The sequence below is a fragment of the Ranitomeya imitator genome, chromosome 5 (genome assembly GCF_032444005.1).
Source record: "Ranitomeya imitator isolate aRanImi1 chromosome 5, aRanImi1.pri, whole genome shotgun sequence".
In the NCBI taxonomy this organism is placed as follows: Eukaryota; Metazoa; Chordata; class Amphibia; order Anura; family Dendrobatidae; genus Ranitomeya; species Ranitomeya imitator.
The window spans coordinates 195,155,979-195,182,520 of NC_091286.1; the positions used below are offsets into that span (position 1 = coordinate 195,155,979).

A 26,542-nucleotide genomic window follows, 5' to 3' on the forward strand; every position below is an offset into this window, starting at 1 on the left:
TGAGGACTATAACTTTTATTTTCTCGCTGATGATGCTGTATGGCGACTTGTTTTTTGCAGGACAAGATGACGTTTTCAGCGGTACCATGTTTTGATCGCGTGTTATTCCACTTTTTGTTCGACGGTATGATAAAGCGTTGTTTTTTGCCTCTTTACCGCGTTCACTGAAGGGGTTAACTAGCGGGACAGTTTAATAGTTGGGGGTCGTTACGGACGCGGCGATACTAAATATGTGTACTTTTATTGTTTCTTTAATTATTTAGATAAAGAAATGTATTTATGGGAACATTTATTTTTTTTTTTTTACACATGTGAATATATATATATATTTTTTTTTACTTTACAGCATTGCCATTGCCTCGGGGGGGGGGGGGGGGGGGGGGGGGGGGGGAGGTGGTTTGTCGGCATCATGTAGGCCACCTCCCTGCAGGACCCGGATTCAGCCCCGCGGCCATTTTGGATCCGGGGCCTGCAGAGAGAAGAAGGTAGGAGACCATCGGAGCAACGCGATCACATTGCATTGCTCTGAGGGCCTCAGGGAAGCACGCAGGGAGCCCCCCCTCCCTGTGCAATGCTTCCCTATACCGCCGGAACACTGTGATCATGTTTTATAGCAGTGTGCCGGGGGTTAATTAGCCGACACCCGGCTGCGCTCCCCCCGAGAGCACAGCCGATCGCATATGACGTACTATCCAGTCACTGGAAATTAAGTCCCGGGTCACCTCGACGGGATAGTACATCATATGGGATTAAGGGGTTAAAGGCAACCTGTCACCCCGTTTTTTGAGATTGAGCTATAAATACTGTTAACCCCTTCATGACCCAGCCTATTTTGACCTTAAAGACCTTGCTGTTTTTTGCAATTCTGACCAGTGTCCCTTTATGAAGTAATAACTCAGGAACGCTTCAACGTATCCTAGCGGTTCTGAGATTGTTTTTTCGTGACATATTGGGCTTCATGTTAGTGGTAAATTTAGGTCAATAAATTCTGCGTTTATTTGTGATAAAAACGGAAATTTGGCGAAAATTTTGAAAATTTCGCAATTTTCATTCTGTTAAACCAGAGAGATATGTGACACAAAATAGTTAATAAATAACATTTCCCACATGTTTACTTTACATCAGCACAATTTTGGAAACAAAATTTTTTTTTGTTAGGAAGTTATAAGGGTTAAAATTTGACCAGCGATTTGTCATTTTTACAACGAAATTTACAAAACCATTTTTTTTAGGGACCACCTCACATTTGAAGTCAGTTTGAGGGGTCTATATGGCTGAAAATACCCAAAAGTGACACCATTCTAAAAACTGCACCCCTCAAGGTACTCAAAACCACATTCAAGAAGTTTATTAACCCTTCAGGTGCTTCACAGCAGCAGAAGCAACATGGAAGGAAAAAATGAACATTTAACTTTTTAGTCACAAAAATGATCTTTGAGCAACAATTTTTTTATTTTCCCAATGGTAAAAGGAGAAACTGAACCACGAAAGTTGTTGTCCAATTTGTCCTGAGTACTCTGATACCTCATATGTGGGGGTAAACCACTGTTTGGGCGCACGGCAGGGCTTGGAAGGGAAGGAGCGCCATTTGACTTTTTGAATCAAAAATTGGCTCCACTCTTTAGCGGACACCATGTCACGTTTGGAGAGCCCCCGTGTGCCTAAAAATTGGAGCTCCCCCACAAGTGACCCCATTTTGGAAACTAGACGCCCCAAGGAACTTATCTAGATGCATAGTGAGCACTTTGAACCCCCAGGTGCTTCACAAATTGATCCGTAAAAATGAAAAAGTACTTTTTTTTCACAAAAAAATTATTTTAGCCTCAATTTTTTCATTTTCACATGGGCAACAGGATAAAATGGATCCTAAAATGTGTTGGGCAATTTCTCCTGAGTACACCAATACCTCACATGTGGGGGTAAACCACTGTTTGGGCACACGGCAGGGCTCGGAAGGGAAGGCGCGCCATTTGACTTTTTGAATGGAAAATTAGCTCCAATTGTTAGCGGACACCATGTCGCGTTTGGAGAGCCCCTGTGTGCCTAAACATTGGAGCTCCCCCACAAGTGACCCCATTTTGGAAACTAGACCCCCCAAGGAACTTATCTAGATGCATATTGAGCACTTTAAACCCCCAGGTGCTTCACAGAAGTTTATAACGCAGAGCCATGAAAATAAAAAATAATTTTTCTTTCCTCAAAAATGATTTTTTAGCCTGGAATTTCCTATTTTGCCAAGGATAATGGGAGAAATTGGACCCCAAATATTGTTGTCCAGTTTGTCCTGAGTACGCTGATACCCCATATGTGGGGGTAAACCACTGTTTGGGCGCACGGCAGGGCTCGGAAGGGATGGCACGCCATTTGGCTTTTTAAATGGAAAATTAGCTCCAATCATTAGCGGACACCATGTCACGTTTGGAGAGCCCCTGTGTGCTTAAACATTGGAGATCCCCCAGAAATGACACCATTTTGGAAACTAGACCCCCAAAGGAACTAATCTAGATGTGTGGTGAGGACTTTGAACCCCCAAGTGTTTCACAGAAGTTTATAACGCAGAGCCATGAAAAAAAAAAAAAAAAAAATATTTTCTCAAAAATGATCTTTTAGCCTACAATTTTTTATTTTCCCAAGGGTAACAGGAGAAATTTGACCCCAAAAGTTGTTGTCCAGTTTCTCCTGAGTACGCTGATACCCCATATGTGGGGGTAAATCACTGTTTGGGCACATGCCGGGGCTCGGAAGTGAAGTAGTGACGTTTTGAAATGCAGACTTTGATGGAATGCTCTGTGGGCGTCACGTTGCGTTTGCAGAGCCCCTGATGTGGCTTAACAGTAGAAACCCAACACAAGTGACCCCATTTTGGAAACTAGACCCCCAAAGGAACTTATCTAGATGTGTGGTGAGCACTTTGAACCCCCAAGTGCTTCATAGAAGTTTATAATGCAGAGCCGTGAAAATAATAAATACGTTTTCTTTCCTCAAAAATAATTATTTAGCCCAGAATTTTTTATTTTCCCAAGGGTTACAGAAGAAATTGGACCCCAAAAGTTGTTGTCCAGTTTCTCCTGAGTACGCTGATACCCCATATGTGGAGGTAAACCACTGTTTGGGCACATGCCGAGGCTCGGAAGTGAAGTAGTGACGTTTTGAAATGCAGACTTTGATGGAATGCTCTGTGGGCGTCACGTTGCGTTTGCAGAGCCCCTGATGTGCCTGAACAGTAGAAACCCCCACAAGTGACCCCATTTTAGAAACTAGACCCCCCAAGGAACTTATCTAGATATGTGGTGAGCACTTTGAACCCCCAAGTGCTTCACAGACGTTTACAACGCAGAGCCGTGAAAATAAAAAATCATTTTTCTTTCCTCAAAAATTATGTTTTAGCAAGCATTTTTTTAGATTCACAAGGGTAACAGGAGAAATTGGACCCCAGTAATTGTTGCGCAGTTTGTCCTGAGTATGCTGGTACCCCATATGTGGGGGTAAACCACTGTTTGGGCACACGTCAGGGCTCGGAAGTGAGGGAGCACCATTTGACTTTTTGAATACGAGATTGGCTGGAATCAATGGTGGCGCCATGTTGCGTTTGGAGACCCCTGATGTGCCTAAACAGTGGTAACCCCTCAATTCTACCTCCAACACTAACCCCAACACACCCCTAACTCTAATCCCAACTGTAGCCATAACCCTAATCACAAGCCTAACCGCAACACACCCCTAACCACAACCCTAACCCTAACCACAACCCTAATTCCAACCCTAACCCTAAGGCTATGTGCCCACGTTGCGGATTCGTGTGAGATATTTCCGCACCATTTTTGAAAAATCCACGGGTAAAAGGCACTGCGTTTTACCTGCGGATTTTCCACGGATTTCCAGTGTTTTTTGTGCGGATTTCACCTGCGGATTCCTATTGAGGAACAGGTGTAAAACGCTGCGGAATCCGCACAAAGAATTGACATGCTGCGGAAAATACAACGCAGCGTTTCCGCGCGGTATTTTCCGCACCATGGGCACAGCGGATTTGGTTTTTCATATGTTTACATGGTACTGTAAACCTGATGGAACACTGCTGCGGATCCGCAGCCAAATCCGCACCGTGTGCACATGGCCTAATTCTAAAGGTATGTGCACACGCTGCGGAAAACGCTGCGGATCCGCAGCAGTTTCCCATGAGTTTACAGTTCAATGTAAACCTACGGGAAACAAAAATCGCTGTACACATGCTGCGGAAAAACTGCACGGAAACGCAGCGGTTTACATTCCGCAGCATGTCACTTCTTTGTGCGGATTCCGCAGCGGTTTTACAACTGCTCCAATAGAAAATCGCAGTTGTAAAACCGCAGTGAAATGCGCAGAAAAAAACGCGGTAAATCCGCCATAAATCCGCAGCGGTTTAGCACTGCGGATTTATCAAATCCGCAGCGGAAAAATCCGCAGAGGAACAGAATACGTGTGCACATACCGAAACCCTAGCCCTAACCCTACCCCTAACCCTAGCCCTAACCCTAACATTAGTGGAAAAAAAACATTTTCTTTATTTTTTTATTGTCCCTACCTATGGGGGTGACAAAGGGGGGGGGGGGGGGGGTCATTTATTATTTTTTTTATTTTGATCACTGAGATATAATCTCAGTGATCAAAATGCACTTTGGAACGAATCTGCCGGCTGGCAGATTCGGCGGGCGCACTGCGCATGCGCCCGCCATTTTGGAAGATGGCGGCGCCCAGGGAGAAGACGGACGGGACCCCGGCTGGATCGGTAAGTATGATGGGGTGGGGTGGGACCACGGGGGGGGGGGGGGGGGGGATCGGAGCGCGGGAGGGGTGGAACGGAGGGCGTGGAACGGAGCACGGGGGGGGGGCTGGAACGGAGCACCGGGGGGGGTGGATCGGAGTGCAGGGGGGGTGATCGGAGCACGGGGGGGTGATTGGAGCACGGGGGGAGCGGACAAGAGCACGGGGGGGGGAGCGGAGCACTGGACGGAGGGGAGCCGGAGCAGTGTACCAGGCAGATCGGGGGGCTGGGGGGGGCGATCGGTGGGGTGGGGTGGGGGCACATTAGTATTTCCAGCCATGGCCGATGATATTTCAGCATCGGCCATGGCTGGATTGTAATATTTCACCCGTTATAATAGGTGAAATATTACAAATCGCTCTGATTGGCAGTTTCACTTTCAACAGCCAATCAGAGCGATCGTAGCCACGAGGGGGTGAAGCCACCCCCCCTGGGCTAAACTACCACTCCCCCTGTCCCTGCAGATCGTGTGAAATGGAAGTTAACCCTTTCACCCGGCCTGCAGGGACGCGATCTTTCCATGACGCCACATAGGCGTCATGGGTCAGAATGGCACCGACTTTCATGACGCCTACGTGGCGTCATGGGTCGGGAAGGGGTTAAATAGGGCCTGCGCTGTGTGTTCCTATAGTGTATGTAGTGTACCCCGATTCCCCATGTATGCTGAGACATAACTTACCAAAGTCGCTGTTTTCGCCTGTCAATCAGGCTGGTCAGGTCGGGAGGGCGTGGTGACATCGCTGGTTCTTCCTCAGCTTTACGTTGGTGGCGTAGTGGTGAACAAGCAGCGCGCGATCTGCGCTGTCATCCCTTTCGTCGGTGGGGGCGGCCATCTTCCTGGGGCCGCGCGTGCGCAGATCGAGTGCTCTGCTGCACGGGGCTTCAGGAAAATGGCCGCGGGATGCCGCGCGTGCGCATTAGAGATCGCGGCGGCCATTTTCCCAAAGCCGAGTTTGCATCTCGGCTTTGGGAAAATGGCCGCCGCGATCTCTAATGCGCACGCGCGGCATCCCGCGGCCATTTTCCTGAAGCCCCGTGCAGCAGAGCACTCGATCTGCGCACGCGCGGCCCCAGGAAGATGGCCGCCCCCACCGACGAAAGGGATGACAGCGCAGATCGCGCGCTGCTTGTTCACCACTACGCCACCAACGTAAAGCTGAGGAAGAACCAGCGATGTCACCACGCCCTCCCGACCTGACCAGCCTGATTGACAGGCGAAAACGGCGACTTTGGTAAGTTATTTCTCAGCATACATGGGGAATCGGGGTACACTACATACACTATAGGAACACACAGCGCAGGCCCTATTTAACAGTATTTATAGCTCAATCTCAAAAAACGGGGTGACAGGTTCCCTTTAACTGAAAAGGAGATTTTTGTGTTCTCACCGTAAAATCTCTTTCTCTTAGCCTCTAATCGGAGGACACAGGACCATGGGTGTTATGCTGCTGTCCACTAGGAGGCGACACTATGCATAATCTGAAAAAGATTGACCGTGGCTCCTCCTCTGCAGTATACACCCCTGGACGGCATCAGCCTTCTCCAGTTTTGTGCAAAAGCAGTAGGAGGAACGTAACATGAATAACATAACCATGCCTATAAGAAGGCAACTATGTACGAGCTTAAGAAAACAATATGAGAACTCAACAGTAACATCGGCCCGGTCAGGCTCCTACACTTGGAGCACCGCCGCCTGCAGAACACATCTACCCAGGCTCGCGTCCGCTGAGGACTGGGTATGAACCCTGTAGTGTCTAGCAAACGTGTGTAGGCTAGCCCAAGTGGCCGCCTTACACACTTGTTGTGCCGAAGCCTGGTGCCGAATTGGCCCAGGAGGTCCCTACTGCCCGTGTAGAGTGTACCGTAATACCGACTGGAATAGGAGAATTCTTAAGGCGGTAGGCCTCTTGTATGGTGGATTTGATCCACCTGGCAAGGGTAGCTTTGGAAGCTGGCAAACCCTTGCAGCCGCCTTCCGAAAGGAAAAGAGAATCAGACCTCGGGAAGGACGCAGCCCTAGACACATATATACCATTGCCCTGACAAGGTCAAGCGTATGCATAGCCTTTTCCACTCTATGAACCGGGACTGGACAAAGGGATGGCAGTGAAATGTCCTCATTGAGGTGGAAAGTTGGACACAACCTCCGGAAGGAAGGATGGGACCGTACAGAGAACTAACTTGTGCTGGTGAAAAAACTAGGAAGGGTCGTCTGCAGGAGAGTGCGGTCAGTTCAGACACCCTGTGTAGCGAGGCGATTGCCACCAGGAAAAAAAAACACCTTCTGGGAGAGAAGGCGGAGCAAGACCTCCTTAAGGGGTTCAAAGGGTGGTTCCTCCAATGCTGTCAGAACCAGGTTGAGGTCCCACGTTTCTAGTGGTCGTCTGTAGGGGGGAACCAATCGGGAAACCCCCTGAAGGAAAGTCCTTACTTGCGACTTGGTAGCAATGCACCTTTGAAAAAGCACTGAGAGGGCTGACACTTGGCTCTTAAGCGTGCCCAGGGACAGCCTGGCCTCCAGACCCGATTGGAGAAAACCAGGTAGTTTAGGGAGGGAATAAGGGAATGGGGTCTGGCCGCAAGATTCGCACCAGGTAAAGAGAACTTTCCAGGTACGGTAATAGATCTTGGCAGAGGCTGGCGTCCGTGCCCTGATCATGGTCCTAATGACGTCCGTCGAGAGCCCTGCCTGGGTCAAATTGGGAGCCCGAGTTCTGGTGGTAGAATGGGCCTTGTGACAGAAGATCCGGGTGGTTGGGGAGGCGCCAGGGGGCGTCTGCTGAAAGTTGTACGACGTCGGCGTACCATGTAAGTCTGGGCCAGACCGGTGCGATTATGATGGTTGGAACTCCCTCTTGCTTTATCTTCCTCACCCTTCTGGATATCGAGGGGGAGAGGTGGAAAAATGTACAGAAGCTAAGCTGGAACTGGGTCCAATCCTGAATCAGAGCGTCTGCTCCAAGCGACCGCGGATCGTGTGTCCTGGCCATGAAGTTGGAGACCTTGGCATTGAAGTGGGATGCTATTAGGTCCCCGTCCGGGGTCCCCCAGCGGTGGCAGATCTGGCGAAAATTTTTTGGGATGGAGAGACCCGAGTCTATTCCTTGTCGTCTGAGGAAGTCTGCTTCCTAGTTGTCCACACCCGGAATATGGACCGCCGAGAGAACCGAGCCTGTGTCCTCCACCCAGTGGAGGAGGATGTGTGACACTTCTCGCATCGCCTGGGTACTGCGGGTCCCCCCTTTGTGATTCACATATGCCACGGCCGTGGCATTGTCCGATTGTATTCTGATGTGAGAGGCTGCCAGTAAGTGATGGAAGGCCCTCAATGCCAGGAGGATGCCACGAATTTCCAGGATGTTGATGGGCAGGGTCGCTTCCACTGGGGACCACTCGCCCTGTGGTGTAGGTGCACCGCACCCCAACCCGTCAGGCTCGCATCGGTGGTCAGAACCTTCCATTGACCTGTGAGAAAGGATTTCCCCTTTGCTAGCGAGGTTGGCTTGAGCCACCAGTGCAGAGACCTCCTGGTTGACAACGTTAGCTGGAATTCCCTGTCGAGAGAAAAAGGATTCCTGTCCCAGGACTTGAGAATGGCTAGTTGGAGAGGCCTGAGGTGAAACTGGGCAAATGGGACCGCTTCTATGCTGCCCCATCCAGCCGAGCACTCTCATGGCAAAGCGGAGAGATCGAGGAGGTTTGCGGAGGAGGGTGCGAACTCCTAAGCGGAGAGCCAGTGCATTGCCCTTGGGAAGGCGCACTAGATCCCTGGGAGGTATTGTATAGCATTCCCAGGAAGGTCAGAGAATGACTCGGGGTTGGTAATGACCTTTGTAGGGTTGGTGATGACCTTTGTAGGTTGACTAACCAGCCCATGCAACTCAAAGTATCGGTTGTGATTGAGGCACTGAGCTCGCAGTCCTTGAAGGTGGGAGCCTGGATGAGTAGATCGTCCAGGTATGGAACGACTACTATGCCTCTGGAGTGTAGGACGTCCATGGTGGCTGCCATGACCCTGGTAAACACTCTGGGAGCCGGGGCGAGTCTGAACGGGAGAGCCACGAACTGGTAGTGGTCCTGGTCGATTGCAAACCTGAGAAAACTCTGATGAGCAGGTGCAATCGGTATATGCAGGTATGCGTCATGTATGTCTATGAAGGCGAGATATTCTCCCTTCTCCATGGATGCATGATGGACCGAAGAGACTCCATGCGGAAGGGACGGACCCGTACATATTTGTTGAGTTGTTTTAGGTTCAGTATGGGCCGTACGCTGCCTCCTTTCTTGGGGACTACGAATAGATTGGAGTAGAACCCTCGGAGGCGCCCGGCTGCGGGAATCGGTACTATGACTCCAGCTTGAAGAAGCGATGAAACCGCTTGGTGGAAGGCACGAGCCTTGGCTGGCGGTTTTAGGGGGAAGACACTAATTCCCTGACCCACCCGTCTTCTGTAATAGGCATCCAGACTTGCTGAAAGAGCAAAGTCGGCTGCCTACGGGTGGGATGTGTTCCGGAGTCCGTGAGTCATGAGGAGGAGAAAGTCTGAGGTTTTCCTCCTTTTGCCTTTGACTGGCCTGCTTTTGACTGCCAGGTCTTGTCCAACCTTTGCGTCGACCATGAGTTGTCCCTGCGTAAGGAACTGTTACGATTTTGTGCTGGACGTGAGATGGACCAGCCCGAAGAATTCCAAAGGGATCGGAATCATGTTTGGTTACGCTCTTGTAAATGCATTTAGGTTTCAGTTGAGGGATAGAGGTACTCTTACCCCCGGTGGTGTTGGATATCATTGCGTCCAACCTTTCACCGAAGAGTCGTCCACTGAGATACGGGAGGTGCGTGAGGGACTTCTTTGAAGCTGCGTCCGCTTTCCATTCCGCAGCCAGAGGATACGCCGAATCGTGATGGCGTTTGATGCTATCCCCGCTACGCCCCTTGCTGAATCCAGAGCTGCATGAAGCATGTTATCTGCTACAACTGCTATTTGAACCGCTTGGTCCAACAGCTCAGGAGCAGATGCTTGGAGGCCAGCTTGTAAATTTTTGGCCCAAGCCAGGATGGCCTTGGCCGCCCAATTCCAAGATGGCCTTGGCCGCCCAAGCTAAAGCGAACGCGAGAGCCAGGGAGGCCCCTGCCGCCTCGAAAATTGAATGAGCCATGCCGGTCTGCTGCGTCCCTGAGGGTTGAGCTATTTGGCAGTGAAAGGAGGGTCTGTGCTGCTAGTCTAGAGACTGGGGGGTCCTCTTCAGGTGGATCTGTCCATTCCTTGGTGTCCTTCTGTGGGAAAGGGTACCATGCCTCCAGATATTTGCGATTAGCAAATTTTTTCTCAGGCTGTGAGAGCTGCTTTTTAAGGATCGCCTTAAACTCTGGGTGGTTAGAGAAAACCTTAGGCGGCTTCAGAGCTCCTTCAAAGGAAATCTTGTGTTCTGGGGCCTCTGGTGGCGGATCAGAAATGTCCAGCACCCGATGGATGGAAGAGATTATGTCCTCAACTAGCGCTGTATTGCTAGGGGGATTGGGATCAGGGGCACCGCCGTTTCCCTGTCTGAGTCGGAGTCACAGATGCCTTCCGAATCCTGTGTATCACTGAGGCGTCCCCTGCTGGGTGAGCTGGGGAGGAGGCCTTCTCTGGTCAGGGATTGCGGAGATCTACATTGTCTGCCCCTGGAAGGGGATGGTCTAGAACTACGGTGTCTCTCCCTTGAAGGGGATGACCGTGTGGTATGGGATGACGCAGGTGGGCTGACCTATGGGTCCGCTTGCGTCCTGACCTAGACGTGGATGTGCCAGGGTCGTCCTGTTCTTGAGTCAAGCTCTCCCTTGCTGGGTAACGGTCATAGCCGAGGCATGACTCTGCAGAGCCTGAAGCAATGTGGAGGTTTGGTTATCTATAGACTGCGTCATAGATTGCAACCTCTGAGTGCCCCATTCCATTGTGGCATTAGACACCGAAGCATTGGCAGGGGCTTCTTGGGGCTCGGACCTGCGTCTGGATGCAGTGCTGGCAGTGTACGTGCTGCCACTGGGGAGAGCGGTCCTGCAGGCTGTGCAGAATGAATAGCAGTCCTGCACGGTTTTCTTGGACCTTGAGCCCGGCATAGTGCACAGAGTGCAGAAGGGCTGGCTATGCAGAGGACCCTTAGTGGCTATGCAGAGGAACCAATAGGGGAGCCTTATAGGGAATATGGATTCACAGCTGAGTAAGAAACCCAGCTGTAATCTGACCCCACCATTGTGCTCCTAGGTCCAGCGCCGAAGATCCACAGTCCCGTGCCCCCCGGAGACTGGCTGGCCTGTGTCCTGATCCTACTGACCGGGAGTTGCAGGGTTAATTCCTGCAGCAGAAATGGCCGCCGAGAAGAAGAGGAAGGGAGAGCTGAAAAAGGCGGCAAAGCTGTGTAAAAAGTAACGCGCCCTTTCTGTCTCGATCCACCCCCTCTATGACACTGTAGAGTGTCATATTTGTCATCCGGGGGGTGGGCCGGAGAGGAGGCGGCTTCAGCAAGGCCGAAGCCGCGGCCTAAATTAGATGCCTGATGCCCAGAAAGGCTCCAGGCCGGCGCGGAAGTCCGGAAGGGGGTCGGATCTGAATCGGACCCCCCCCAGATTTAAAAGCAGGATAGCGGTTGGGGCTATAAGTGGAAGGGGAGCCCTGTAAGGGGTCCCCCTGAGGTAGTATAGCTGATGCTGCCGCAGAGACAGGGGCGCAGGGAGCCCTGTGTCTCTATTGTGCAATGCCTGCCTGCACTCCCCCCGGCCCCGACAGGAGCCCGCAGCTGGGCTGGGGGGTCCCTGGATGCAGGCGCAGTGTGATGGCCCATGCTGGGAGCTGCATAATGATGCCTGTACAGGCCCTACCTGAGGCGTCTCAACCTAATGCCCCCAGAGGGGGATTAGAGAGGGTGCTGCTCTCACGTTCAGGGGGGCTTTATCCTCGCCTTGACCTCAACCCAGAAACCAAAAGGAATTGGGTGAGGAGGGGGGGGGGGGGGGGAGGGGTGGGGGGTCTCGACTTCGAACCAGCACCCGAGGGACTGGGGAAGGAGCGACATGGGGAAAAAAGCCATCTCAACTTCAACCGGGCACCTCATAATAGGGGGCCAAGGAAGGAGCCATGCCGGGAGTCTCACAGGAGACCCACTTTTCTTCATCTGTAATCCGTCGGAAAAAAACGGAGTAAAAAATCTTAGGTGTGCCTCCTATGCGACACTAAGCAAAAACTGGAGAAGGCTGACGCCGTCCAGGGGTGTATACTACAGAGGAGGAGCCACGGTTAATCTTTTTCAGATTATGCATAGTGTCGCCTCCTAGTGGACAGCAGCATAACAACCATGGTCCTGTGTCCCCCAATGAGGCGACAGAGTAATAAAGATTACACAACCACAAAAGCTGCCGGCTTTTGTACATGCGGTGATTCTGCATGTGTTCATTTTCAAAAAATTTTTTGAAATTTTTAAATTTTTTGAGTTCTAGGACCCCTACTCTTCTCCATCTACACTTTCGGCTTGGGACAGCTCATAGAATCCCACGGTATGCAGTACCATCTCTACGCTGATGACACGCAGATCTACCTATCCGGACCTGACCTCACCTCCTTACTTACCAAAATCCCGCACTGTCTGTCTGCTATTTCAGCCTTCTTTTCTGCTCGCTTTCTACAACTGAACATGGACAAAACAGAATTCATCATCTTTCCCCCATCTCACTCTACCCTTCCACCAGACCTATCCATCAATGTCAATGGCTGCTCACTTTCCCCAGTCCCACACGCCCGGTGCCTCGGGGTGATCCTCGACTCTGCCCTCTCTTTCAAGCCACATATCCAAGCCCTTGCCTCCTCCTGCCGTCTCAAACTCAAAAATATTTCCCGGATCCGTGCTTTCCTTGACCGCGACACCGCAAAAACGCTAGTGCATGCCCTTATCTCCCGCCTCGACTACTGCAACCTCCTACTCTCTGGACTCCCCTCTAGCACTCTGGCACCGCTCCAATCCATCCTACACTCTGCTGCCCGACTAATCTACCTGTCTCCCCGCTATTCCCCAGCCTCTCCCCTATGTCAAGCCCTTCACTGGCTTCCTATCGCCCAGAGACTCCAGTTCAAAACCCTCACAATGACATACAAAGCCATCCACAACCTTTCTCCTCCATACATCTGTGACATGGTCTCCCGGTACCTACCTACACGCAACCTCCGATCCTCCCAAGATCTCCTTCTCTACTCCCCTCTCATCTCTTCTTCCCACAACCGCATCCAAGACTTCTCCCGTGCTTGCCCCATACTCTGGAACTCTCTACCCCAACACATCAGACTCTCGCCTACCATAGAAACCTTCAAAAAGAACCTGAAGACCCACCTCTTCTGACAAGCCTACAGCCTGCAGTGATCCTGAAGTTACTGAACCGCCGCGCAACCTGCCCTACCCTCTCCTAGTGTTTCATCACCCATCCCCTGCAGACTGTGAGCCCTCGGGGGCAGGGTCCTCTCTCCTTATGTGCCTGTTATCTGCTCATGTTTAATGTATTTGTCTATATTTGCCTCGTATTCACATGTAAAGCGCCATGGAATAAATGGCGCTATAAAAATGTATAATAATAATAAAAATAATAAAAAATGGGGTCACTTAAGCGAGGAGGATAATGCTTTTCAAGAACTTAAGGGCTCTGTATATGGAGTCCGCCAAGTATTATAGGAAAATTTGTGCTCCAAGAAGCAAATAGCGCTCCGTCCCCTCCAGAGTCTCGCCATATGGCCAAGCAGCACTGAACAACCACATATGGGGTATATCTAAATTCGGCAGAAATTGTGGGACAGTTTGGTGCCATTTTTACCCATTTCCCAGTATGAAAATGTAAAATTTGAGGCTAATACACAATCTTGCCGGTAAAAATGTAAAGTATTTTTTCTTCACTGCCCAATGGTATAAAATTCTGTGACACACCTGTGGTGTCAATATGATCACCGCAACACTGATGAATTCATTGAGAGGTTTATTTTGTAAATTGGGGTCACTTATAAGGGGGTTCTGTTGTTCTGGCACCTCAAGGGCTCTGCCAATATACCATGGCACCCTCAAACCGCTGCGGCAAAATCTGCACTGTAATGTAGTGTTCCTTCCTTTCTGAGATTTGCACTGAACCTCATAAGTAGGTTCCAACCACATATGGGGTTTCTGTGAACTCAGAAGAAATTGCACAATACATTTTGTGGTCCATTTTCTCCTGTTTTGCACTGTTTTCATACTTTGCTTTCCAAAACAAGAAAACCATAAGCGTACTTTGAACTTCTGGTAGTCATTGGTGCAACCCACTAGAACCTGTGATCAACATGAAGTTGTTATAGGCCGACAGGTTGAGCCCATTCCCTCCATGAAGCTTTATAGAAGCAGAACATTCATAAACACATTAAACTTTTGATGCAAAATTAGTTTCTTACATCTCCCTTTCTAAGTGTTCCTCCCTGTCAGATAATGTACCCACTGACCTAGTTATTTATTTATTTTCCAATTATAAAAGCCATTAGTCCTACAATTTTATTACCATGGACAATGAAGACAGACAAGTTTACCTTGGAGAGATTCTTGATGTATCCATGAAGCAGATGTACGATTTCCAGATGCATTACAAGTATCAGACCCATGCTTGTCAGTCAGGTCATCGTCATCATCAGGCAAGTCATGAAAATGTTCCTCTTCATCATCTTCCTAAAATAAAGGAAAATATAGGTTTTCAATAACATTAAAGGAGGAGGGTTCTCCAGTCCGGAAACCCATAGTCTGCTGGAGTATAGGGAACCAAATTTATTACGTGACCTATTTTTCGGTTGCCTTTGTGACAAAATAATGATTTTAATTTGAAAGTAAGATAGTTTTCTGGCATAAATTATAGTCAAATTGTTGTGCTGCGGCTTGACCCGCCCCTTTTTCCAAGCCCCACCTGCTGATTGAAAAAGTGCTGGGGTCACGAGACAGACACTCAGATGTAGTAGACTGCTGTTTTTGGGTATCCGTCTCCAGTAGGTGCAAACACCTGAAAAGGATACACGACAGAGCACCACTATAGCCTGTGGCCCCGTCTGTCCACAAGTGCAAATCCCATTTTCAGGGGAAAGGGATTGAACACAAGCGGTGACGGGTCCAATAAAAGGGTGCCAAAACGCAGTAAGAAAGCACCCTAAGCATCCCTTCAGTAACGGTCACCATGTTATAAGCTGCATGATGGGAAGCAGACAGGAACGACCAGTGACCTTATGGCTGGCAGGCAATAGAGGAATGGGGCTTCTCTGACCCTCTCTGGACTGCCACTATTTGCCCTACTGGCAGAGTAAAGCGGGAAGGTCTACCTTGTACAGCTACAAAGGTCCAACTGCTGAGCACAGTGTCTGCTGGACAGGTAATGTCTTAGTAGGGGCAGCTTACTTTTCTTTTTTATAGTCTCCCTTATTAATCATACCCATCATTTTGTGTTCCCCAATGACACAAGTGAGAAATAAATGTTGGCTAAAATGTAGGTTACCACACCCAAGATACATACCCCGTTTTCGTGTAACAAAACTTTTAATCCTGGCTTTAATCTAAAAATCTCTGATATTAAGTATAAGGCTCCACAGATAAATGATGGCTTCTGCCAACATGTGATTTGTAGCAATCTCTTCACAAATGCCTTCACCCGTCTCAGAACAACATCGGCTTTCATTGATTTGAAGAGAAGATTGAGGAACATCGTCTGCTTGGATCCCTGTGATAATCCAGGATCTAGAAGCTTTCTGTTAATAGAAACAAAGAAAATGGTACATTAGCCCTGCAAACGTGACAGACCTACATATTTTTCAGTGATGTAGTTTCTTCCTACCATCTAGTCTAGCCATACCTGTCCTGCACTGATCCAACTTGTGGGTTTTTTAATCAAGTAAATATTCCTTGTGTAAATAGCATTTCAGGATCAATCTTTCTATTTAGGGGCCTGCAAAGGACATACCCTGGAAAACCCCCTTGTTTCTAGGTGTCTCTTCACTGAAGAAGTGACAAATGATTGATGTGTATCTGACCACACTTATCCCAAGAATGTTTGACCAACCCAGCAGAATGGCCTTTTGAAAACACATGGTTGGGAGCTAGCAGCTGCAAGACACATCTACCTGCTCCTTTTCTCTGTGAAAACAAAAGGGCCGCGTGTTGAAATTCAATGTGCCAGACTTTTGCTAAGGGAGAATTGAAATGCTGCGTACCCACATGCTGGTGCTGCTGAATTCTATGGGTCTGATAGGTATAATGAAGCCGGGCGTCACTACTGTGTGTCCTTATATTTCACTTTTTACAAATGTTTGTCTCTTATCTGTTTAATTGTGTCAATAAAGATTTTTCATACTTTTATAAAACAAAAAACACTCCTATGCGCCTGCTTTTCAAATATGCTATTTTTGGAGTAGTTTTCTCTCTGCGGCTAAGTGTACTTTGGTCACAAACCACTATGAGACTGGGTCAGTGTCTAATAATGAAGCGATGGTCACTCATGCGCACTACTGAGTTATGTACACAGAGGACCTGGTGACCCCTGTTCACAGGATCAGTGAGATCATACATTTATCACCTTTTCATGGCCAATGTCTATATGAACAAATACATATTGGGCTTGCCAAGGAGATTAGGAAACTTCAAGCTCATAAGAAGCAGGCGCATTGTGAAACCACCTCGGCTAGGCCACACCAATTATGGAGAAGACATTAAAGAGTATGGTCTGTCTGGAAAACCCAATAATCTACACATAGAATGGGTCATTATTATCACATCGGTGGGTTTTCGATAAGTTTCTCTGTGAGGATACTGGTTATTAGCAATGGTGGAGGTTGGACGTAAATCCATTGAATGGAGCAGCACTGCACAGAATAGCTGGTTATTGCGTTTGCTTGTCGGGCACCCGCCAAATTAAATTTACAACATATTATATGGACAAGTCATCAGTAGGTTGTGACCAAACAACTACTTTCAGAAAAGTTCATTAATGGGTTTAAAAGGGGATGTGGCATTTATATTTATCAAGAAAATTGTATTTCTGAATTCTCTTGTGTAGTCTGTCACTATAGATGTGCTCAACTGTAAAATGAGATTCATCGGTGCAGGCCAGCTGAGCACATACTACCCCCTGGCATTTACTGCACTAGAAGAGCGCCAGCTTGGAGAAATCCATCTAAATTTACAGTAGAGTGCATCTACAGTGACAGAAGAATAATGATTGACTGCACATGCTCAGCCACCTAAGATCAAATTCAAACACAGAACCATATTGCAGGCATTATTACTAACACTATAGGACACCATCTTTATGGCAAGACAAATTTATAACCATGCATTATTTTTAATGCACGAAACAAAATGAAGATATTTGGTATTTAAAGGGAATATATCATCACACTTGACCTATTAATATGGGCATACAGGTTATAGATAGCTGAAAAAAGTCCTACTTGGAGGTCTCATATTACATGCCTTGTTGATAAATCATCTTTTATCACTTTATATAAGTGACCTCTTCCAGGCTATGGGGAGGATGGTGCCTGGAATATAACTGCCCCCAGAGAATATTTTACATGAAGGAGGAGTTACAAGTGTGAGACAAGTAACTATGCTTCGGCAAGTATCCAGAATTGCTGAACGGCGTTGGAAGAAAACACATTCGCAAGATGATTTCACTGCACTCAAACAAGCAACACTCGCATTCAAATCAGCTCTCACCTCGGCTAAACAGGCGTACTTCACAACCCTCGTATGTTCCTTATCCCACAACCCCAAACAGTTGTTCAACACTTAACTCTCTCCTCCGCCTACCACTGCCCCCTCCTATTTCCCTAATTGTTGCCGAGGACTTTGTCATGCACTTCAAAAATAAGATCGACCAAACAAAGCAAATCTTTATCGTAAAACCACCACAACCCCTTTGTATACCAGACCAACGCCAGACCAATGCCCTGACCCCATAACTTCGCTCTCCAAAATCACTGAAGGGGAGCTTTCTCATCTTCTCTCCAAATCACACCTCACCACTTGTGCACTTGACCCCATCCCATCCCATCTCCTCCCCAACCTCACCACCACACTAATCCCATCCCTAACCCATCTCTTCAACCTATCACTAACTTCTGGTACCTTCCCCACTGTTTTCAAGCATGTCACAATCGCACCTATCCTCAAAAAGCCATCCCTTGACCCAAGCGCTATGTCCAGCTATTGCCCCATATCTTTGCTCCCATTTGCATCCAAACTCCTTGAGCAGCATGTCCATGCTGAACTTTCCTCTTACTTTGCATCTAACTCTCTCTTCGACAACCAACAGTCTGGCTTCCGTCCCGACCATTCCACTGAGACTGCCCTGATCAAAATTACTAACGACTTACAGCCAAAGCTAACAGACAATTCTCTATACTCCTCCTTCTAGACCTGTCCTCTGCCATCGACACAGTTGACCACTGCTTCCTTCTACAGATCCTCTCTTCCTTTGGGGTCAAAGACCTCGCCCTATCTTGGATCTCCTTATACCTTACCAACCTCACATTTAGCGTTTCCTACTCCCATACTACCTCTTCATCTCGCCCCCTCGGCTTTGTCCTTGAGCCCTTACTCTTCTCAATCTATACACTCGGCCTGGGACAACTCATAAGGTCCTATGGCTTCCAGCACCATCTATATGCTGATGACACTCAGATCTACCTCTCTGGCCCAGATGTCACCTCTCTGCTCTCCAGAATCCCACAGTGTCTATCAGCCACATCCTCCTTCTCCTTTCGCTTCCTCAAGCTCAATATGGACAAATATGAACTAATTATCTTTCCTCCATCTCGCATATCTTCCCTACCTGATCTATCTATCAAAATCAATGAAATCACACTTTCCCCTGTCCCCAAAATCTGCTGCCTCAGAATAACCCTGGATTCTGCCCTGTCCTTCAAACCGCACATCCAAGCTCTCGCCACCTCCTGTCGCCTCCAGCTCAAAAATATTTCCAGAATCCGTCCTTTTCTCAACCCTCACTCTACCAAAATGCTTGTACATGCCCTAATCATCTCCCGCCTTGACTACAGCAACATCCTCCTCTGTGGCCTACCTTCTAACACTCTCACACCCTTCCAGTCTGTCCTTCACTCTGCTGCCCGACTAATCTCTCTCCTCGCTACACTCCTGCTTCCCCTCTTTGCAAATCCCTTCACTGGCTCCCAATTTCCCAGCGTACCCAGTTTAAACTAAAGCCATCCATAACCTTTCTCCTCCGTATATTTCCAAACTAATCTCTCAATATCTTCCCTCACGTAATCTCCTTCTCTCCTCCACGCTTATCCGCTCCTCACCCAATTGCCTCCAAGACTTCTCCCGAATATCCCCCATCCTCTGGAATTCTGTGCCCCAACACGTCCGGTTATCCACCACATTTGGATCCTTCAAAAGAAACCTGAAAACCCACCTCTTCAAAGAAGCTTACAACCTGTAATGACCACACGGCCACCTCAACACCATCGGAGCTACTGCAACCCTCGACCTACTGTCTCCTTCCCCATAATCCTGTAGAATGTAAGCCCGCAAGAGCAGGGTCCTCTCCCCTCTGTATCAGTCTGTCATTGTTAGTTTTGTTTACTGTGAGTGATATTTGTATTTTGATGTAACCCCCCATAGTTTGTAAGCTTGCGAGCAGGGCCCTCACTCCTCCTGGTATCTGTTTTGAACTGTATTTCTGTTATGCTGTAATGTCTATTGTCTGTACAAGTCCCCTCTATAATTTGTAAAGCGCTGCGGAATATGTTGGCGCTATATAAATAAAAATTATTATTATTATTATTATAACCCCGTCTCATGTACAGCACCATGGAATTAAAATTATATATATATATATATATATATATATATATATATATATATATATATATATATATATATATATATATATATATAACACAGAACATGAGAAATGTACTTTGTCTTCTTGCAAGCATTTTTTGTTTCTCACTGAGCTCTGCTTTATTGTAACAATATTACAACCCTGACTGCCTGTGAGCTGGAAACTGAAGCCGAGAGGAACCTGCAGATGTGTCAGGTATAATCACACACAGCTCTGCAGTGAGATCAGGAGAGCAGTCATTACAAATCACACTGGTAACTCTCCCTTCATGTAAAACAAGCTCTGGAGGCTGTTATCTTTCAGGCAACGCCCTCCACATAGCCTGGAGGAGGTAATTTATACAAAGTGATAAAAGATGATTTGTCAACAAGACATCTGATATGAGGCATATGGGGATGGCTTTTTCAGCAGTCTATAATCTATATGCCCATATTAATAGTTTAGATTGGTCAAATGTGGTGACAGATTCCCTTTAACAATCTTTTCTCATAGCCTTCTCCGTGGGACAAGGAAGTCTGCTGTCACTTGGAATCTGTCACTAATTTACCTTAAAAAAAAAATTGTCTCCTTCCCAGCAAATAATATCTAGCCTACTGACAGCAAGCTACACAATTACAGAAACCCGTAGAAGGAAAAGAATGAAAGAAAAGCACGACCCAGGAGCTGTGGTATGATCAGACGATGTCCCAGCACGGTCAGACACGGCCATTACACAGTACACAGCAGGGGCACAGCTATAAGATCTCAGCACAGGAACATTTTATTTAGTTAACATCCAATTGTGGAATTAATTATTTCAAAATCTAATTTATTAAAATTAACTTTTGTCCATGGGAAGCCCCCCTTTAATCCATGGTTCCCGTATCCACAATAAAGTGCCTGAGAAATATCATTTTCTTCATTAATAAACAGTAGCAAAATGATGGCAAAGCACCCATTAAGCCAGTTTTCAGTTAGGCTACTTTCACACTAGCGTCGTGCACTGCACGTCGCTATGCGTCGTTTTGTAGAAAAAACGCATCCTGCAAAAGTGCTTGCAGGATGCGTTTTTCCTCCATTGACTTACATTGCGACGCTTTGCCACACGTCGCAACCGTCGTGCGACGGTTGCGCCGTGTTGTGGCGGATCGTCGGCTGCAAAAACGTTACATGCAAGGCAAGATTGCCTTGTGCAGGCATGTACTACGGAGGACAGAGAATGAACTTCAATATTGCAGCCAGCATGCAGCCAGCGGGTAAGGAAAGGGTGAATCAAAAACCCCAAAACCCCGCCTCCATGGCTGAAGATTGTTCCCTCCAAATTCAGCTGACAGTGTCCCTTTAATAAAAAGTGGTACATGCCATATTTTCGACAATCACTACTTTTGGGTTAAGACCTGCACAAAATGACAAACTTACAGCAGAAAGTGTGAATTATAGCATCTGTGCGAACAGACGGCTGCAATACATTTGACTTTTTGGGGCACTGGCAGAGACGCGACAAGTCTGAGGCTTGCCAGTGTGAACACCCCCCCCTCCTATTATGTACACTAACTCTGAACATTCACAAGGAATAACAGGAACACATTCATTCTGAAAAATAAATGATGCAACTTATGGAAAGATTGTATAACCTTGCTAGACAGAACAGCAAATGGAATTTTGGGGATCCAAATTGCTTAATTACATGGCCTTATTAGAGGCCATTGTTCTCTTCTTCCTTTTTGTGCTATAACAATAAGCAGGAGTGGTCTCTTCTCAATGATGATCATTTATTGAAAAAAAAAAAGGATAAAAACAAAAGTCAGATATAAAGTTGTCACATGGAGCCGTTTTACTTACCTATACAAAGCTGAAAAGTATCTATTAGACACAGTCTGCTGGGAATCCATGACTTGGAACAGAAGCATTAGGATCTGCACCCCTGTGTTGAACTTCACAACATGCAGTATTCTGAACAGGGTCTCCAGCTGCTCATTCACTTTCTCACTTCCTATTTCAGCATAGGGATAGGCTCTGTTCACACCAGTCAACAAGGCCCTCAATATTTTGGAGTCAATTTCTTTTTTCTTTATGCAAGCTCGAAAAAAGCAGAAATAAACTGTAATGAGCTGGTTTGCCAAGTCAGATTCATCATGAGAAAAAATAATCTGATTCAAAAAGCAGATGCCATAGTACTGGGCTTTCTCGCTGATATTCGGGCGATACAAAAGTCTTTCCACTTCTAGACACACAACCACTTTCATGTTTGGATGTTCATTGAGTAGCATCTCCAGAAGGTAGGATGCTTTGGTGGCCACTCTATACTGGGGGTCCCCAAGTTTATTGACTAACAAGACCAGAAGGGTTTTTTCCTCTTCAGGTTTATTACAGAGAAGTTCATAAATGACATTCAGAGATTTGGCCTTAGTTGCAATCAAGCTGTCATGAGTCAGGGTCTCTAACACCCGGACAAACTCTGCCACGTGCTGTTTCAGCTGTTCTTCAAAATACCACAATATCAGGCGGCGGTCCCTGGCATCTCTGTTACCACTGGAAAGCTCTTCAAGCTTATCAAATGGGTGCTGGGCAAACAGGTGAAGCTTGCGATTGTCAGGCAACAGGTCAGACTGGAGCAAATCCTTAAAAGTATCTAATGACATAATGTTTTGCCGCTTGCTGCCCTTTTTCCTTGCCAAATTTACCAGGTTTTCTACAAACTGCAAAGTGTGAACAGGCGCGTCCTGGATAAGAACAGTCATGGCAGCCATTCTATCTGCTAATGTGCCTGTTGTAACAACGGTTTTCATCCAGACAGTGTTGGCCCCTTTCTGAAGCTCCTTCTTATTTTTATACAGGTTTACCTCGTGTTCATATAGCTTCTCAGCCAGCGCTTTGTATTTTTTCACATCATCTTCATTTTGTGGCTGCACTGTATACTCTACAGTATACTCATGGTCATACCACTTTCCACCAGGCTTAAGAAGCAGAGTTGATCGCGCGGTGAACTCAAAGACAGGCTTCCCCTTGTGCTTTGCTGCAGTGCTCGTCACATGGATGCCTTTTGCTGAGACTTTCGGTTTTCCTTTATCCTCTTTGCCTTTCACATTTTGGGTTTCAGTTGTTTTCTTTTTTACTTTATTGGGCTCATTCTTATCTTTAGTAGAGTTTTTCTTTTCCTTTTCTTTAAGTTTAGTAGAATCATCACTCTGGTCGGTAAATACTTGGCTAATTTTTTGGAAGCCAAGTTTTTCCACAAATGCCTTCAATTCACCTTCTTCTAAATCGTCAATTTCACCTTTCTTGCCACCGTCCACTATTTCGCCAGTGTCTTCCAAGCCAGCAAGCATTATATAATCTTGCTATATAGGGGGAGAAAAAGATAATGTGTTAAATGCCTAAAGTGATCAGCATGAATTATAAACACATGCACGGATTTCAGTCTCCACATCCTGATGAAGGCCAAAAAGGACACCCTCTTCTTCAGAGCTGTAAAGGGGTCCATGAGGGCATAAAAAGGGGGGAAAATACCATATGTACTCGAGTATAAGCCGAGATTTTCAGCCCACTTTTTTAGGCTGAAAGTCCCCCTCTCAGCTTATACTCGAGTCATACCCAGGGGTCGGCAGGTGAGGGGGAGCGGGGGCTGTCTAATTATACTTACCTGCTCCTGGCGCGGTCCCTGGCTTCCCGGCACTGCAGCTTCCTCCTGTACTGAGCGGTCACATGGTACCGCTTATTACAGTAATGAATATGCGGCTCCACCTCCTATAGAAGTGGAGCCGCATATTCATTACTGTAATGAGCGGTAACGGTGATCGCTCACTACAGGAAGAAGCTGCAGCGCCGGGGAAGCAGGGACTGCACAGAGCCAGGAGCAGGTAAGTATAACGGGGAGGTGAGCGCTGCGCGATACTCACCTACTCCTCGTTTCGGCGCCGCTCCATCTTCAGCAGTGGCCCTCAGGTCAGAGTGCGCGTCCTCAGCCTGGACGCTAGTGCTGAAGATGGAGCGGCGCCGGAATGAGCAGGTGACTGTTGAAAGCGCCGGGGGCCTGAGCGACAGAGTTGAGTATGCGATTTTTTTTTTTTTATCACAGCGTATGGGGCAAGTGTCTGTATGGGGCAAGTGTCTGTATGGGGCAAGTGTCTGTATGGGGCAAGTGTCTGTATGGGGCAAGTGTCTGTATGGGGCAAGTGTCTGTATGGGGCAAGTGTCTGTATGGGGCAAGTGTCTGTATGGGGCAAGTGTCTGTATGGGGCAAGTGTCTGTATGGGGCAAGTGTCTGTATGGGGCAAGTGTCTGTATGGGGCAAGTGTCTGTATGGGGCAAGTGTCTGTATGGGGCAAGTGTCTGTATGGGGCAAGTGTCTGTATGGGGCAAGTGTCTGTATGGGGCAAGTGTCTGTATGGGGCAAGTGTCTGTATGGGGCAAGTGTCTGTATGGGGCAAGTGTCTGTATGGGGCAAGTGTCTGTATGGGGCAAGTGTCTGTATGGGGCAAGTGTCTGTATGGGGCAAGTGTCTGTATGGGGCAAGTGTCTGTATGGGGCAAGTGTCTGTATGGGGCAAGTGTCTGTATGGGGCAAGTGTCTGTATGGGGCAAGTGTCTGTATGGGGCAAGTGTCTGTATGGGGCAAGTGTCTGTATGGGGCAAGTGTCTGTATGGGGCAAGTGTCTGTATGGGGCAAGTGTCTGTATGGGGCAAGTGTCTGTATGGGGCAAGTGTCTGTATGGGGCAAGTGTCTGTATGGGGCAAGTGTCTGTATGGGGCAAGTGTCTGTATGGGGCAAGTGTCTGTATGGGGCAAGTGTCTGTATGGGGCAAGTGTCTGTATGGGGCAAGTGTCTGTATGGGGCAAGTGTCTGTATGGGGCAAGTGTCTGTATGGGGCAAGTGTCTGTATGGGGCAAGTGTCTGTATGGGGCAAGTGTCTGTATGGGGCAAGTGTCTGTATGGGGCAAGTGTCTGTATGGGGCAAGTGTCTGTATGGGGCAAGTGTCTGTATGGGGCAAGTGTCTGTATGGGGCAAGTGTCTGTATGGGGCAAGTGTCTGTATGGGGCAAGTGTCTGTATGGGGCAAGTGTCTGTATGGGGCAAGTGTCTGTATGGGGCAAGTGTCTGTATGGGGCAAGTGTCTGTATGGGGCAAGTGTCTGTATGGGGCAAGTGTCTGTATGGGGCAAGTGTCTGTATGGGGCAAGTGTCTGTATGGGGCAAGTGTCTGTATGGGGCAAGTGTCTGTATGGGGCAAGTGTCTGTATGGGGCAAGTGTCTGTATGGGGCAAGTGTCTGTATGGGGCAAGTGTCTGTATGGGGCAAGTGTCTGTATGGGGCAAGTGTCTGTATGGGGCAAGTGTCTGTATGGGGCAAGTGTCTGTATGGGGCAAGTGTCTGTATGGGGCAAGTGTCTGTATGGGGCAAGTGTCTGTATGGGGCAAGTGTCTGTATGGGGCAAGTGTCTGTATGGGGCAAGTGTCTGTATGGGGCAAGTGTCTGTATGGGGCAAGTGTCTGTATGGGGCAAGTGTCTGTATGGGGCAAGTGTCTGTATGGGGCCATAACGTTTGTGCAGCACTATATGGCGCAAGTGTCTGTATGGAGCCATAATCAACGTTTGTGCAGCACTATATGGGGCAAATATCTTTATGGAGCATCTTATGGGGCCATAATCAGCATTTGTGCAGCATTATATTGGGCAAATATGTCTATGGAGCATCTTATGCGGCCATTATTAACCTTTATGCAGGATTATATGGGGCATATTTTAATATGGAGCATCTTATGGGGCCATCAAACTTTATGCAGCATTATATGGGGCTCCTGATTCAATATGGATATTCAAAAACACTTAACCTACTGATGTCTCAATTAATTTTACTTTTATTGGTATCTATTTTTACTTTTGACATTTACCGGTAGCTGCTGCATTTCCCACCCTAGGCTTATACTCGAGTCATTAAGTTTTCCAATTTTTTTGTGGCAAAATTAGGAGGGGGGGGGGGGGGGGCGGCTTACACTCGAGTATATACGGTAACCACTTAGCAGAAGAGCGCAGCCTTCCTTCACCACTGCCGGTGTCCCCTCTCAGTCTCCTTACTGCTTCATCCAGCAGGGAACATTACACGATGGCTGCAGTCTTAGCATTCCATCCATTAGGACAGAATGTGAATGCAGCAGTCGCTTTATGGACGATGCATTGAAAAGATGCCTCCAGAAGACCAATGTGAAAAAACAAACAGCAGGAATGGCAACAGCCCTGTACGTAAGTATATAGTTTAATATATCTACCTATATTCTATTTAAACTGACCATTCATCACCTAAATATGACTGCACATTTCCCATATATAGCCATGATATTTGGGGTACAAATCCTGCCACCTCTCCATCCCTGTTAGTTTGACAGCATGTTCCCGCCTTCTCTAAATGGCCACCAGAGGCATGGGAAGCGAGATCTTCTGCCTTTTGATTGATGTGGGATGGACACGCACCAATGATGAAAGTGCTGTTTCCATCCAGAGGCAGAGAAAAAGTCAGGAAGACATAGTTCAGACTTCTGACAGAAACTCCCTATTCCTCTGCCGTTTTAGAGAACATGAGAAAAGGTGGCCGAACTAACAGAGCGGTCGCCTGGTATCCTGACTATAGACTGTGTGTAAAGCGCAGTCACATGAGCTTAAACATGGCCTAATCATCCAGATTCAGAAGGTCTCACCCCAAACCAGATGATGCCAGGGGGAATAAGGATCAGGCAGTTTGTATTTAGAAACCTGACCTTTCTCTTACGGGAGATAAGTCACGTGCCCATAAGGAGCAGTCTGTGGGAAGTAGGGACAGATGTGACTGTATCATCCGAGGTGTGTGGGGACCACGAGTCTTATAGCTCACAGAAGACATTCCTA

General features: G+C 47.7%; 1 protein-coding gene across 1 annotated transcript in view; it reads right to left on the reverse strand.

The window, feature by feature from the left end:
- CEBPZ (CCAAT enhancer binding protein zeta) overlaps positions 1 to 26,542 on the reverse strand; it is a 56,539-nt gene that overhangs the window by 29,148 nt on the left and 849 nt on the right. Inside the window, exons 2-4 of the mRNA XM_069769467.1 lie at positions 21,507 to 23,005; positions 15,336 to 15,567; positions 14,371 to 14,506 (exon numbers count right to left, since the gene is read on the reverse strand). Coding sequence (XP_069625568.1) covers positions 14,371 to 14,506; positions 15,336 to 15,567; positions 21,507 to 23,005 — 1,867 coding nt within the window. The remainder of the gene's footprint in view (positions 1 to 14,370; positions 14,507 to 15,335; positions 15,568 to 21,506; positions 23,006 to 26,542) is intronic.